We start from the raw sequence: 17,080 nt of genomic DNA, 5'->3' as shown, positions 1-17,080 counted from the left end.
TTTTTTTTTTTGAGACAAGGTCTTGCTATGTTGCACAAGCTAGCCTCAAACTCATTTATGTAGCCCAGGCTGGCCATGAACTCACAGAGATCCTCCTCCCTCAACCTCCCAAGTGCTGGGATTACAGGCATGCACCACCATGCCCAGCTTTGTTAAACCTTTTAAAACTTATTTCTTTCTCTCTTTTCTCTCCTGGCTTGTCTCCTTGCCCATCTCAGTCTCCTTCTGGACCTCACTAATCACTTCAAACAATAAAAATAATTACTATACTGATGAAGGGACACAACACACTGTTATTGCTACACTACTGAAAACAGCTTTAATTTAAAAGGTACCTCCATGCTCTGAAATGTTGTTCTTTAGACCTCTCTCTCTCTGCTTGTCCTTAATGTCTTTCTCCTTGTTGACTTTGAGGAGCTTCTCAGCTATTCAATAAACACTGATAACAGTTTAACACTGGCACTTAGGCCTGATAATTCGTTGCTGTGATGGACTGTACTATGCACTACAGGATGCTCGCCAGCACCCCTTACTTCTATTTGCTAGATGCTTGTGCATCCGCCCCCCCCATAGGGTGTGTCAACTATAAGGGTCTCCAAATATTTATAAACATCAGGAACAAAACCACTTCCAGTTAAGAACTACTGAATTAAATGACTTAACTACTGTACCTTTTGAGTCCTAAAATAGCATGATCCAGAAACAAGTTTTTATACATATCTCAAATTAAGTCACAATTATCACTGCTCTAAGAAATGCAATTAGAAGTAAAAAAAAAAAAAAAGAAGTTGATCCATACACTGGTGTGTGTGTGTGTGTGTGTGTGTGTGTATGTTTTAAGAATTGAACCCAGGGGGGCTGGGGATTTAGCTCAGCGGCAAAGCGCCTGCCTGGCAAGCGCAAGGTCGTGAGTTCAGTTCCCGGTACCGGAGAAAAACCAAAGAATTGAACCCAGGGCTCCATGAATTTTAGGCAAATCTCTACTGAGCCCAATCTGTTTATATTTTTATGCTAAATAGTTATTACGCCTTTATTCTAATTCAAAGTAAGATACTTTTAGAAGACAAATTTTTCATTTCATGCTAATACTGAATATAAAATAGATTACCAAAATGAGGCAAAAGTCATTAAAGCAGATTTTTAAAAACAGATAAGGAACATGTCAGTGAGATCTCTGCTTCACCTAAGTAAAACAGAATCTAAATATTAACAAACCTCCATTTACTTGACTTTTCCGTCTTACTCGAGATATCTGTTTGTTAGGCTTTTCTCCTGCTCTTGGTGTTGATGTGATCAAATTATTATCTATATCACGTTCAATTCTACTTCGTTTCGAAGGATTTTCTCTTTCTTCCTTAAGATATAAGAGGAAAAAACATGCACTGAGCATTCATTCTTCCTTATATGTTACAGTGTTTTAAATGGTAAAATATGGTATACTTTCTCTTGTTTTTCAGATCCTGAAGAAACAAAATGCAATTAATATCAAAGAGTATAAATTTTAAAAACACAGGAAAAGTCTGTTTTAAAAGTATTGATGAAGTTATAGCATGCAACTACAGCATTCCCACAATTTTGACATCCCATGATTCAGATTCTTTCTGAGGCGCCCCTAAATTTTCTAAGCTATGGAAATACCAAATTGTACAATGTGCTCTTAATTTTCAGCCAATTTTCCCTTATTGTTAGAACTGTTCTTAGGAAAAGAGATTATTTCCTTGAGCACTAAGGATAGGAGAAGGTGTCTCACTGAACTTGCTGGTACTAAACTCCCAAAAGGCAGGGCCTGCCAACTTCCACATCTCTACTGTCTCAATTATTTAAATACCCACATTAACACCACGAACTCAAAGCTCTCTATTTGTTGCCTTATTTAGGGCAGGTCCACGTGACTAGCTGATACTATTCTTGGAGTATGACTGACTAAAACATATAGTTCCAAGCATTAGCCTGATTTATTTCTCTTCATTTGTTTGTTTTACAGTGCTGGGGATTCAATCCGGGGCCTCACACTTTCTAGACAAGTACTCTATAATTAAACTATACCACCAACCCTGTTTTTCTCCATTTATACAACTATCTTTCTCATTTGCAAAATTTTCTAGCCGTCTATTGCATGAGTCTTTTTCTTACACTCTTATAATATTTCCCTACAATTCCTTGCTGATTTAGTGATACTACCTGAAACACATTGAAAAGGATTTGATTTTCAAATCTTTAAGTCTGTAATTTATGCAATCAGCATTCTTATTTGACTGCCATAACTTCTCAAATTTTTTGTATTTGATGCTTTTACCCAAGCAACTAATATACTATTACACATTTTTGAAAGGTTGAGGATTATATTTTAATGAACGATGGTAATATAAATGACAAAAATACAAAACAAGATATTACTGCAAATACCATTCAATACACACCTATACTTTGGCACAGCAATTCATTTAATTTTAGGCTGCTCCATCAAAACAAGACAGTTTTACCACACAAAATGATGTTTCGGTAATTTACAACAAAATTTTTACTGTTTAATATGCCCCTGTATTTTAAAATGGTGAGCAGAAGTTTCACATTTGAAACATGGAATTTCCATTACTAGAAAAGATAGGGCTCTCTTTCACTCTCTTTTTTTTTCCTTTTTTCTTTTTTTGAGTCAAACTCAGGGCCTCGCGCTTGCCAGGTAGGCGCTGCAACACAGAGCTATATCCCTGGCCCTAGGGCTCTCTTTATAAAGTCCAAAAACAAATAATACAGCAAAGCTCAAATTTAAGCTTAAAGTTCCAGCTTCCTCTGGAAGAAGTTTCTTAGTATAGCTGCCCTAAACATAAACATATACTCCCAAAAACCTGCATTCTACAACACTAAAAGTCTTAAGGAAAAAATGAGTCCCAAAAGAGAGGAGAATGTTAGAGCAGATTACTTACTACTCCAGTAACTTTGTAACTAACAGCACTAATAAAAACAATGACTGCGACCTTCAGAGATTACTTGAGCAACTCTTCAAAGACAGGTAAAAGGAGCTGGACTGTTATTTCAGAGCATAAAAAAGGGTACCAAAAACAATGAAGTAGGAACAAGGACGTAAAGGACCTCAAATTTGGAGATTTAAACTAGTAGTACTGTTGTTAAAATGGACAGCTGGTGTGGTGGCACAACCCTGTAATCCCAGCACTCAGGAGGCTGGAGGATCACTGCGAGTTGGAGGCCAACCTGAACTGCAAAGTGAGAGAGATCATGTCGCAAGAAAAGAAAAAAAAAAAGGCTATAAAAGGAAATGCAAAGCCATCTTGGAAAAATTCCCGCTAGATTCTACCTCTCACGAGAGCCCCTACCACAGATTATCACTTTTAATTTTTAAAAAAAGAAAAGAAAAAGAAACACAAGGGGCATTATCTGCCTGTGCAGCAGCTGAACTGAATACTTCTTCCTGATGAAATACAACATCAAACTCCTATTATTCAGAATCCTCTTGTCTAGAGAAAAGCATGCATAAACCAACATACCACTCATACAGATACTATTTTCCTATTTAACAATAGGGTGGGTATAAATTGATACTGTGGAGGTACCACACAGGACTGACTATGCTGTGGTTTATCTGAGAACACATTCAAAATTGACAACCCTACTCTTCAGAATAAAATGCTGAAATGTTCAATCATTCAATACTGAAAGATGACATATCACCCAATCCCAGTCTTTCTTGTACATCCAACAAGCCATGCAGTGCATGATGACATTTCAATGACAGACAGCATACATGACAGTGGTTCTATAAGATAATGGAGCCAAAAATTCCTAGTTGAGGAAATCACTTGCTGACTGATATCATATGTTAACACTCCTAATGCTTTTGTGTTTATGCTGATATAAACAAACCTACTAACCAGTCATATCAAAGCATAGTGCATGAAGTTATGTACTTTACATAATACTTAATAATAGATGAAAAATAATCATTTTATTGTTATCGCTGTTTTGAGACAGGGTCTTACCATACAGTCCAGACTGGCCCCCAACTTGCTATGTAGCCAGGTGGGCTTGAACTCCTGATATTCTTCCCTCAACTTTCCATACTTGGATTACAGAAGTGTGCCACCATGCCCAGCTCTGAAAATACTACTGAAGTTACCCAGTGTGTGGTATTTTATTATAGCAACCCTAGCAAATGAATACACACTCCTTTTATTCATAAATGAATGGCCCATGTTTTGTTTATCTGAATACTTTCATGCTTAATTTATGGCAAAAATCAGGAAGAGAGGCAGATGGAACCTGGTTGGTTACATAAAAATAGAAGCTAGGAGTAGTGACACACATGTAATGCCAGAACTTTGAGGACTGACGCAGCAGAATTGGAAGTTCAAGTTCCACATGGGGAACTTAGCGGGATCCTGTCTCAAAATGAAAATAAAAAAGGGCAGGATATGTAGCTCAGTATGAATCCCTTGGGTTCAATACCCAGTACAGTACAACAAAGAAGCAACAGAGCAAGGACACCAGTAGTCATGTAATCTTAGATATCAAAATAGCAAAAGAAAGCAAATAAAGCAGGCTAAGAAAGCAGGCAAGGAAGTTTCTAAAAACCAGGCTTATACTTGTCTAAATCTCTCAGGTCTACTCACATAGCCATATAAATCTAAAAGAAAAGTACCAAGGAAACCAAAGGTGGCAGCATATCGAGATGAATAAATTGGGTTTGAAAAGGACACTAGTAAAAAATAAAGAGTTGTATCATCCAGTCAAAAGGACTAAATTAAAGACAGTATAAGATGTATGCACAAAATACTACAGAAAAAAAGTTCCTCTAAAAAGAACAAACTCATTGCCAGGCATAGCGGCACACACCTGTAATCCCAGCACTTGGGAGGTGGAGGCAAAATATCATTACAAGTGCGAGACCAGCCTGGGCTACAAAGTGAGCTCAAGGCCAGCCTGAACTGCATAGTGAGACTTTGTCTCAAAAAGACCAAAAAAAAGGAACAAACTTCAAGCTTTGAGCTGACAGAATATAAATAGAGGACAAAATGGATAGCATAAGAACCAATTTTTATATACTTGCACCAAGAATAATTTCCACATAAGAGATTTACTATCCCTATACTAATTAGGTAAAGGCAGTACCGTATCTAGCTATTTTGGAGGCAGAATGGTAAAACAGAAATAGCATAGGTATTGGAGTCCAATATACTTCACTTTAAAACACCAGGGCTGGATGAGGTGGGCACACCTGTAGTTTCTACAGTTTGGGAGGCCAAGGCAGAAGGATCACAAGCTTGAACTCAGCCTGGATAATTTAGCAAGAACATGTCTTAAAATAAAAAACTAAAAAAGGGGCTAAGGATGAAGCCCTGGGTGTGAGGTCCTGCATTCAACCCCTAGCATAAAAAATAAAAAATTCTAGCGCTACCAGTTGCTAAAGATGCTATAGTACATAGTAATTAGGAGCGTATGCTCTGGGTCAGGCGTAGTTGCACACACTTGTAATCCCAGCACTCAGGAGGCTAAGGAAGGAAGAGTGCCATGAGTTTAAGGCCAATCTGAATAGCGAGACTCTGTCTCAAAAAAAAAAGTGTACGCTCTGAAACCAAGATAACTGGGTTCCATTCTTGCCACTTAAAGCTAAGTAATCTTGCACCTCCCTGTGCCTCAGTTTCCTCATCTGTAATATAGTGATAACAAGGTCTACGTTGTTTGTGAGGATTAAATAAATTATTAGACTTGAAAACACTCAGGACAGTGCTCTTGCATATAGGAACTGCCCCAAAAGTCTCAGTGACTGTTACTTTACTCTTTTTTTCATCCTGGGCAAGTTATTTACTAATAATTACTATTACTGACAATGTATTACACTTACGTTCACTAAGTCTTAGTTTTTTTCCTTTTCCAATAACTTTTTTTTAATTTTTTTTTTTTTTTAATTTTTATTTTGTCTTTTTGAAACAGGGGCTCACTATGCAGTTCAGGCTGGTTTTGAGCTCACTTTGCAACCTAGATCAGTCTCGAACTCACAACGATCCTCCTGCCTCAGCCTCCCGCCTCAGCCTCCCAAGCACTAGGATTACAGGCATGCACCACCACGCCCAGCTTCCATAAAATATCAAAAGATGGTCATAAAGGATTAAGGAAATACTAGATACAAAGCATCTCACTATCAGCTGTGAACTGTCAACAAGTTCTGGGAAAAAAAAGACACTCTTAAGATGCATACATAAGTGAGCATCATGTATGATAACTTTAGAATATAAGAAGACGGTTTATGATGATGTAGATAAAACAGCAACATGAATTAGAAGTTATTACAAATAATACATTGCAAACTAAACTTTTTACTTTAACACAGGATTAGTAGACTGGGAAAAGAACCAATGTACCCTGATTTCAGCAAAGCTTCTAAATACAGTACTTATTTCCATAATAACTTTACAGAATATAACAAAGAAATCTAAGATGAATTACAGTACAACTAAATGAATGTGTAGCTATACGAAAAACATTAATTTGCAAACCTATTTTTTATTCCCCTATTTTACTTAACACCTTTACATAAACAGGTATTAATACATCTTGACCAGAAAAATTTTTGGCAGAAATGTTGACAGAAAGATGCTAAGTGTTTATGTTGACATGAGAAAAAATTTGCTGACCAACATGATTGAACAACTAAATATTTAGGAAAAAATACAACATAGTCACATTAACAGAAGGTCAGAGGAAATAATATAAGTAGAAGTCACAAGACATAGGAAAAATTTACCAAGATGTTTAGACAAATATATCATTAGGTATCATAAAATCTTGAAATACTGAATCTAGGTAATGATTAAGGTTTTGCACTTGCACACTTAACGGAACATAGCATCTGTCTTCTATTGAAAGAATACTATGTAAAGGAAAGGAGCATGTGTCTTCTAGAGAAAGAATACTAAAAAGAATATATGAAAAAACAGAGTAATTATGAATCACTATTATGAATAACAAATATAGCTGTACAGGAGAATGAGCTAATAAACAGTAACCTTCTCCATCAACAGAAGCTGGTGAAAACCCATTAGGAATTTAAAGAGATGGGAATTCATGTTTCTGGAAGAAATCTAATCTCTGTCACATGGTTAATTTCACTAGAATACTTGCAGGATAAGACCAATGTACTCAAAGAAACAAAAGTAATGTCATTAATTAATGACAAAAGAAATCACAGATAAAAAAGACATCAAGGCCGGGAGCGAAAGTGCACCTTAGCACTCTGGAGGCTGAGGCAGGAGAATCAATGCAAGTTTGAAGCCAGCATGGGCTACACAAAGAGTTCAAGGCCAGCCTGAACTACACAGCAAGATCCTGTATCAAAAAAACAAAAACAAACACAAAACAACAACAACGTAAAAACAGCACCAAATCCTACATAAACAGAATATATCAAAATCTTGATCATGGTTCCAAATTACTAGGTTTTATTAATTCTAAGAAAATCTACCATATAAGTCAATAGTAATTTTTCTGTGCAAAGTAATAAATTTACATACATCAGTGTCCACACTTTCTTTAAATAATTTTGTTTTCTCTTTAAGTAATTCATTTCACTTTACAAATAGTATTACAATTCTGGTAGACAAAAGAAATCACCTTCCTAAATAGCAAATAAACATTAACTGGAAACTTTTTCTCTGAAGTCTAAGAAAACAGGTTAAAAAAATTTTTAAACTTCAAGTGAAACAAAAATAAGCAAACATTTTCTTTGGCTCTCCATTATTTCAGCAAGATAATGTTCATCTTCAATCTCCATTAACTATTTTCCATGTGACATTCCTAAAGATAAAATAACACTGAAATACAGACATCCCCTTACAAGGGATTTATCAATATCAATTGTTCATGTATACATGCTTAGAGAATACAATCTAAATCTCATTTTTTAAAAAAATGTAAGTATAAAGCAAAACTACTACCTTGGGTGTGCTTCCTTTAATGAATTTTTTAATTGAAGACAATAAGCCGGTCTCATTCTTCGGTGGTTTTTCTCCTCGTGCAGGCAGGCTATCATCAACTTCGGAATATTTCCTTTTTGCTCTGGCAGTACGCTGTGTTTGGATTGGATTTGATTGCTGAGAAGCTTTTCGTGTTCTCAGCCTCATTTTTTATGGGTGCCACATGTAAAACTTTAAAAGAAAAAATAACAAAGCTCATTAAAACTCAACCTAATGTACACAATGTACCCGGTTTATATGATAAAAATGTTGATTTAAAAAATGTTGGTCTTTAAGCAGACTGAAATAAGAAACTAAAAAAAATGAACAAACATTTTAAGTAAAAGACTATGCTTTTTACTATCCCAAGTTATCTTAACAACCTCCAAAATATTACCTCTTATGATCTAAAGTAAGGATACAAAGAGTATCTATATTCTTTCTACAACACTATGCTGCCTGTACTACCCATGCCAACATTATCGTTTGTTAATCACTCATTTATTCTACAAATTTACTGAGCAGTTAGCCACAGTTGAAGCACTGAGCCAGGTAAACACAAAAAGTAGTAAACAAGGTTGGGAAGGATTTTGCCCTTAACTTCAAACATAATAGGAAAAACTATCTTTCAATGAATGAATCAAATGCATACACGTAATTCCAATAATCAGCAATCACGTAAGAATAACAAGAATGGTTGAATTATTTTGAGAGATTCCAATCTTACTGTTACACATAATGATACTTTAAAAACTGAATTAAGTCAAGCATGGTAGTACACACCTGTAACCCTGGTACCTAGCAGGCTAAGTCAGGGGGATAGCAACTTTGAGTTGGAGGTTAGCCTGAGCTATAGCGTGAGATCAAGGACAGCCTGGGTTACATAATGAGCTCTTGTTTCAAAAAAAAAAAAAACTTACATTAATGGGTTGGGGATGTGGCTCAGTGGTAGAGCACTTGCCTCACATGTGTGAGGCTCTGTGTTTGACCCCCAGCATAGCCTAAAACAAACAAAAAAGCCTAGGTTTACATATGGAAAAAAAGAGGCTATCTACTTAAACTCTTATTTTATGGGTAACAAAATTAATGGCTGCAAGACTGCCACAATACGTAGAAAATTAAGGACATACCTTGAATTATAGTCTGTGAAACAAAATCAAAGACTAAGAGATTTGAATTCTAATACTTTGGTTATACCTAAGCTATTATTATCACTTAACTACCATTTTTTTCACTCATATAAAGAATATATATTCAAACCTCTGTATTTGTAGGTTTAACCAACCATGGACAGAAAATATTCGGAAAAAAACCTGTCTATTGAACATGTACAGACCTTTCCATTATCATAATTCCTTCTAGAGTATAATGACAATGTAAAAAGAAAAAAAGAATGAAAACTTGGACGTATAAAATAAACATTTAAAAAAACAACAGCATTTTCATTACATCAGATGTTACACATCATCTAGAGATGACTTAAAGAATGCAGAAGGACGTATGCAGGTTATCTGCAAATATACTGCCATTTTATATAAGGGACTCAAGTATCCATGGATTCTGATGTCCAAAAGGTTCCTGAAAACCATCTCCTACAAAGGGTAGATTGCACCCCGATCTTTTCATCTTGAAGCTCAAAATGAATAAAGTAGGAAGACAAGAAAGCTAATCACAGCAATGAATGCATTCATAAAAATGTGTAACTCCAATAAAGCCTCTAAACTTCCTTTTTTTTTTTTCCTTACCGGGAATCGAACTCACGACCTTGCCCTTGTCCGGCAGGCGATGTGCCTCGGAGCTAAATCCCCAGCCCCAAAGCCTCTAAACTTCTGAAGGTATAGAAATTCCTGGCAAAGGTAAAAATCTTTTTTCCCCAGTGCTGGGCATCAAGCTATAAGCTTCACATGCCCTAAGCAAGCATTTTTCCACTGAGCTACATCTCCAGCCCCCAAATTAACAATCTTAAGTGACCAATTAGGAAGCCTCCAAAGTTGTGCTTTTATTAATTTAAACAATAGGAAAAAACAGTGTTCTTAACAGAGAAGCTAAATAAACTGTCTACTTCAATAAAACTCCCAGGTAGAGACTGTTGGGTTTTGCCAGTTCATAGGCTGACGTCCAATTAGCAATGTGATATTATTTGGAGGCAGAGTCTCTGTGAAGATATTAAGTCATGGCTATGCCCTAGGACCAGCACTTATAAAACAGGCCCTAGAGAAGGTCAAACATGGTGCCATATGCCTATAGTCCCAGCTACTTGGGAGGCTGAGGTGGGTCAATAGTGAATTTGAGGTCAGCCATGGAAACATATCAAAACACTATCTCAAAAAAAAAGTCTCAAAGAGATCTCCAGCCTCTCCCACCATGTGAGATTATAGTGAGAAGACAACAATTTATGAGGACATCAAATCTGCCTGAACCTTCATCTTGGACTTCACTGCCTACAGAACTGGAGAAATAAATTTTGGGTGTTTATAAGTCACCCACACGGCTAATGGTATTTTTCTTATAGCAGCTGGAATTGATTAAGAAATCCCCAAACTCCAAAGATTGACCACAAAAGTCTTAAAATATCTTTCCAAACAACTTTGTCTCCTTAAATAAACAATTCTCAGTTTTAAATTGCTATCTCATTTTACCTGCCTTTTCTCTGAAAGAGTATGTAAACCTACAAAGTGGTTTATAATTCAAGGCATCTATTATTGACTTGGCCCTTTGTACAGGATACACATTTTATCTACATTCCTTTCTTCTTAGGTACAGAAGTCCACAGAAAAGGAAAATTTTTTATATAGCAGACACACAAGAAACTGGGTTTTTTTTGTTGTTGTTGTTGCTGTTGTTCCTTTGGTTTTTTTTCCTCCAGTAAGTGAATTGAACCCAAAGCCCCATGCATGCCAGGCAAGAGCTCTGCCACTGAGCCATATTCCCAGTCCTTTTTATTTTGAGACAAGGTCTTGCTAAATTGTCCGTACTGGCCTCAAGCTTTCAATTGTGTCTCTGCCTCCTGAAGCGCTAGAATTACAAGCAAGCACCACCATGCCCAGCTATTCTTAATCAATTGCTATGGGTTCAATTAGAAAACTCTTTTTTAAAAAAAACACCTATAAGTAAGCCTACTTTAAACTCAGAATTATTAAATGGAAATCATAAAAAATTATGAAATAATATATGAGGCACAGGTCTTGAAAGACTAAAGAAACAGTGGGCATAGTGGCTCATTCCTGCAATCCGAGCACTTGGGAGCCTGAGAACCAGTTTAAGGCCAGAGCAACTTACTTATTTAGTAGGATTCCGTCCAAAATTTTTAAAAAGGTACTGGGGATGTAACTCAGTGTAAAGGCTCCTGTTTTCAATCAAGTACTGGGGCGGGGGGACGACATTATCTTATTTCCTTGTTGCTGGGACAAAATCCCTTTCAGTCCATAGTTGGCTGACTCCAAGGCAGGGTGGCATGACAGAGGGGCATGGCAGAGAGGCAGTTCACAGCAGAGCAGGCAAGAAGCAACAAGCAACAAGGCTGCTTTCCCTCTTTCCCTATGTGTTCCATCCAGGCTGCAACTGGTTGGTGCCACCCACACCTAGAGTGGGCCTTCCCCTTATCCACATCCAGAACTATGCTGCACCAGTCAATGGACTAATTTAGTTATCACACACCCTTAATACATATTCACACACCACAGATCCAGACACTTCTGAAAAGCCTCACCTATAAGCACATGAGGCTTTTAGGGGACATCTAGACACAAGTCATAACAGACAAGCAGTCCAGTCTTAAGGGGGTCACCTCATTAAAATTTAAATACTTGTTGGTCACCTGCTAGCGGAATGAAAGCAAAAAGATAAAACAGTAATCTCTGCCCATGAGAAGCAAAAAGTCTAGCAAAGAAGTATAGTATATACTTATATTGTGTATATAAATTACTACCTAATGATGGATGAAAAAATAAAGAGGATTCTGGGAATGCTTAGCATAAAGATCCTTTCAACTAAAAAATAAAAAATAGGTACTCATTAGAAAGAAACGTAAGAACATTTCAAAAAGGAAACTAAAGCCTGGTGGGTTTTTTGCCAATTCCAATAGCAGTTTATAAAAGGTATACTTAAACAGGTTTGGAAGGGCTAGAACAGTTAAATTCTTTATGAACTTTCAAAACTGAACACTGAGCTGGGTGTGGTGGCGCACGCCTATAATCCCAGCACTCAGGACTGCTGCTGTTAGTTTGAAGCCAGCCTGGGCTACACAATGAGTTCAGGGTTGGCCTGAACTACACAGTGAAAACCCTGTCTCAAAAAAACAAAACCGAACAAATCTAAACTAAACTAAACTGAGCACTCACAAAACAGATGAAGAAAACAATGTTCAAGTGTACACGGAATGCTCACAAAGACAGATCAAATGCTGATCCATAAAAACTGGTCTTGACACTTCTCAGAAGTACAAGTAGTCAATAAATACATGAAAAAAGAACATTTCTTGTTTAACATCTCTGGCCATTAGAGAAATGCAAATTAAAACACTGAGATTCCATCTTACTCCAGAAAAAATAGCCATGATCAAGAAATAAAATAGTTACAACTGCTAGAGCAGTTGCAGGGGTAAAGGAACCCTTCTACATTGTCTTCGCGAATGGAAACTAGTATAACCACTATGGGAATCAGTAGAGATTCCTTGAAAGACTAAACATAAATACTATTTGACCCAGTATACCATCCCTAGGCATATTTCTCAAAGATTAAAGACTGCATACACTACCAGTCATTCCTAATATCCATATTTATAGCAGCACAATTCACAAAAGTTGAACTGTAGAAAGAGCCTAGATTCCCAAAAACAGATAAATGATAAAGTAAATGTAGTATAAACACACAAAACAGTATTACTCCTGCTGGACGTGGTGGTACACGCCTGTAATCCTAGCACTCGGGAGGCTGAGGCAGGAGGATCATTGCTAGTTCAAGACCAGCCTGAGATACAAAGTGAGCTCAAGGTCAGCCTGAACTGAATAGCGAGACCCTGTCACAAAAAGACAAAAACAAACCCCAAGAAACAGTTATTACTCAATGTTGTAGCTTGGGGTTTTGCAAGAGGAACAATACAATACAGGACACACATTTTATAAAATTATTTTAATAATGAATCACCCAAAGAATCATATACAAAGAGTGCAGGAAATCTGTCCACACACTAAAGACCAAAGAATCCAGCTGAGGGCCTGGATCCCACTTATAATGTCCTACAAGAGTCCAACTGAAGATCTAGAGCCCATGACAATGCCCCCTACAAGTCCAACCAGAGGCCTAGAGCCCATGACAATGTCTCATGCAGGCCTGTTTCACGGATCTGCACTGGGAAGGCCCAAAGGTCAGTGGTGGAAGCTAGAAAGTCTGTACCAGTGGGATGAAGATCTGTGCTACCAGGCTGAGGGATCTGAACTGGAGCCAGGAAGCGATGCTCAAATTAAGAACCAGAGCTCCCCCTGAAAAGTACCACAGCCATCCTCAGCAACAGTGAGGTCCCAAGCTCCTCCAATGAGGAAAGCTGAGTTCCCATAAGTAAAGCCAATGCAACAAGCCTCTCCAGGAGACTGAGCTGTGCACCAGCTTCCCCTCTGGAGCCAGGAAGCAACGCTCAAAGTGAAGGACCAGAGCTCCCCCAAAGTGAATTGCAGCCATTCTCAGTAACAATGAGGTCCCGAGCTCCTCCTCCGATGAGGATGAGAAGAGCCAAGAGATCATCAGGGAAGTCAGCATGATAAGGTCCTCCAGCAGATCAGCCCAAGAAAACCAGCAGCTCCCAAACAGCTTCCCAAACAGCCTCTACCAGCTCCCAACAGCCTCGCCAGTTCTGCCTCTTAGACTGCCAGCAACAACCCTCAGGTGGGACTCCAACACCCAGCACTATGCTGGTTCAATTCAGCTGAGTATTACAAATTGCCTACCAGTTGTCAATCCACCACACTCAACCACAAAGAAAAATGAATAGCCTGGTGTGGTACCACATGCCAATAATCCTAACTCTGGAAGAACTGTCAAGGTCAAGCCTAGCATGGGCAACTTATTGAAATCCTGTTTCAAAAACGAAAAAAGGGGTAGAACACAGCTCAAGGCAGCTCAATTTTCACTATCAAAAAAAAGGGGGGGTGAAATCATGTGATTTGCATAAAAATGGACAGAACTAGAAACCAGCACTTGAAGAGCAATTTGCCAGACTTAGAAAGTTATATGTCGGGCTGGGGATTTAGCTCAGCGGCAAAAACGCCTGCCTGGCAAGCGCAAGGTCGTGAGTTCGGTTCCTGGTACCGGAGAAAAAACCAAAAAAAAAAAAGAAAGTTATATGTCACATTTTCTCTTATATGATAAGCAGAAGGGGAGCAGTGAGAAAGGGAGGGGAGGGGACAGGAAACCAGGAGTAGACTTTTGGAGATGGGGAAGGGATTAGAGGGCGTGGGTCAGAAAACGGAAAGGGGGGCAACAGAATTGAAGTTAAACTCACGTTAAATGCATGTACCAACATCCCAAACCCCCACCATTATGTAATATTGATGCAGATTAATAAAATATAAAATTTTTCCAAAACTCTAGGAAGAGAAAAGCAAACTAAAATAAGCAGAAGTAAAGGAAACAGGTAATAGGAAAAAACTCAATGAAATCAAAGTTGGTTCTTTGAAAAGATCAACCAAACTGATAAAACTCACTAAAAGAGCAAGCCAGCAACAAAGAGAAAGAGAATGAGAATGAATATGAATCAAACCTTACAGAAATAAAGATAAGAGAATTCTATGACTAACTGCATGCTAAGAAATTAACCTAAATGAGGCTTTGAAAACTTAGCCTGATGGCACACAACTGTAATCCCAGCACTCAGGAGGCTGAGGCAGCAGGATCACCTCAAAACCAGCCTAGATTACAAAATGAATTCAAGGCAAGCCAGAGCTACATAGTGAGACTGTCTCAAAACAAGCAAAAGGCCAGGCATAGTGGCGCACACCCACACCTGTAATCCCAGCACTCGGCAGGCTGAGGCAAGAGAATCGTTTCAACTTCCAGACCAGCCTGGGCTACAAAGAGAGCTCAAGGCCAGCCTGAACTGCATAGCACAACCCTGTCTCAAAAGGCCCCCCCAAAAGTGAATTTTTTATACCAAAGACTGTTCACATTTGGTAGTTATCTCCAGAAATAATAACAGCTTTCCAGAAAAATTCTATCAACCAACAGTGTAACGAGTACCTAAATTATTGAATCTTAAGAGATTTAATTTTTAATTTAAAAAAACTTTAGAATCAAAAGTTACAATTATTTTAAATTGTAAACACAAACTACATATTCTACTATTTATAAACTACCTCTAGCTTCCATTTCATTGTCTATGCATGCCTTTTCCTTGCTTTTTCTAAAATTCAAAAACAAAGCTGAAAGATCTCAATTCATCCCTCCCAATCAAAGCAGAAACACAGTACCTCAGAGAGGAATCCTGAGAAAAAGTAACTAACCTAACATCTGCTTGAACACTTAAAGAGACATATAGCTCATTACTTCATAAAGCAAACTTCAGAACGCCAATCCCCAAGCTATTCTTTTCAAAAAAAGCTCAAAAATAAAGTGCCTATTTTAATTAATTTATCTGAATGTGGAAAAGGTTAAAGCAAGGTAAACATATAGCTGTCATTTATTTATTAAGTACTATATGTGCAAGGCACTGTCCTAAATACCTTCTAGTACTATACATTGATTTTCAATCGTATCATGTCCATTATTTCCATTTTATAAAATAGAAAATGAATAAGATAGCAAGAAATGTTTTAATTAACCATTTCTGGATAACTTCAAAAGAGTAACTTGCAATATGAAAGTATTACCAACAAAAATTTTAACTATAGACCAACATAGTTGCACATATCTGTAATCCCAGCACTCTGGGAGGTTGAGGCAGAAGGATCACAAATTCAAGGCCAATCTGGGCAACACTGAGATTCTGCCTCAAAAATAAAAAGGGGGAAAAAAAATAAACCATAAAAAATAAAAATAAATAAAAAGGATCAAAGGGGCTGGGGATTTAGCTCAGTGGCAAAGCGCCTGCCTGGCAAGTGCAAGATCATGAGTTCGGTTCCCGGTACTGGAGAAAAACCAAAAAAATAAAAATAAAAAATAAAAAGGATCAAGAAGCAACTCAGTGCAAAGGTAATGGCTTAATCCCCAATACCACCCACCCCACACACACCCCACAGCTGGTGATGGGGCTCAGCTGTACAGTACATGCTTAGATGTATAAGGCCCTACTTTCAATTCCTAATACTGAGCAAAAATGAGTTATAGCTATCAAACTCTTAGATGGCTGTAACACCAAAAGCACAGGCAACAAAAAACAGGTAAACATGGTCTGATCTAAAATGGTCCCCCAAGCAAGGGCTGTGTGTTCAGGGGTGGGGCTTTTGAAAATGTGAATGTATCATAGGGACTCTAACTTCAGCAGTGGATTAACTTATTGATGAGTTTGTAAATGAATGCCCCATAGGGAAGTTGGGCCCAACTGGAGGAAGGAGGTGACGAGGGGCATTACTTTGAAAGGTGTGTCTGGGAGGAAATAAAAAAGTCAGGATGTATTACGTACGTGTAGAAACTCCCCATGATAAATGTAATCACTATGTACTGCAAACATGTACTAATAAACAGTAAAAACATTTGAAAAGGTTGCATCTTATCCCTGGCTCCTTTCTCTCTGGAGTAGACTCTTCTGTCTCCGAGCTGCCAAGAGACTAGCAGCCCTTCAGAAACAAAGTCTCTGCCTTTTTTTCTTTTTGAGGGGGCGGCAGGATCTTTTTGAGACAGGGTCCCACAGTGCAATTCAGGCTGGCCTTGAGCTCACTTTGTAGCCCAGGCTGCTCTTGAACAATTCCCCACCTCAGCCTCCAGAGGGCTGGGATTACAGGCGTGCGCCACCATGCCCAGCTCTGCCTTGCCTGTGGCCTAAAAGCTATAGCGCCAACTGACCCCGGAGAAAATCCTCTGATACTGTAGTCAAAATAAATCTTTCTTCCTTTGTTTATTTTGGGTATTTTGCCTCACTTGATGGAAAACATAAATAGGACCAAATCAAAATTTAAAACATTTGTGTA

At 38.0% G+C, this 17,080-nt stretch overlaps 1 protein-coding gene across 3 annotated transcripts in view; it reads right to left on the bottom strand.

Moving 5' to 3' along the window:
- Ctdspl2 (CTD (carboxy-terminal domain, RNA polymerase II, polypeptide A) small phosphatase like 2) overlaps positions 1 to 17,080 on the bottom strand; it is a 75,693-nt gene that overhangs the window by 40,861 nt on the left and 17,752 nt on the right. For 2 of the 3 annotated variants that reach the window (XM_005381418.2, XM_005381416.2), the window contains exons 2-3: positions 7,947 to 8,156; positions 1,216 to 1,354 (exon numbers count right to left, since the gene is read on the bottom strand). In XM_005381418.2, the coding sequence (XP_005381475.1) occupies positions 1,216 to 1,354; positions 7,947 to 8,132 (325 nt within the window). In that variant the 5' untranslated portion in view covers positions 8,133 to 8,156. Of the gene's footprint in view, positions 1 to 1,215; positions 1,355 to 7,946; positions 8,157 to 8,884; positions 8,906 to 17,080 lie in introns of those variants that run through there. The other variant, XM_013512468.1, reaches the window with a different exon arrangement.

The sequence above is a fragment of the Chinchilla lanigera genome, unplaced genomic scaffold, assembly GCF_000276665.1.
Source record: "Chinchilla lanigera isolate Chin_1 unplaced genomic scaffold, ChiLan1.0 scaffold00015, whole genome shotgun sequence".
NCBI classification, from domain to species: domain Eukaryota; kingdom Metazoa; phylum Chordata; class Mammalia; order Rodentia; family Chinchillidae; genus Chinchilla; species Chinchilla lanigera.
The sequence above is the reverse complement of the archived record's forward strand: the minus strand, read 5'-3'. Positions and strand labels throughout refer to the sequence as shown.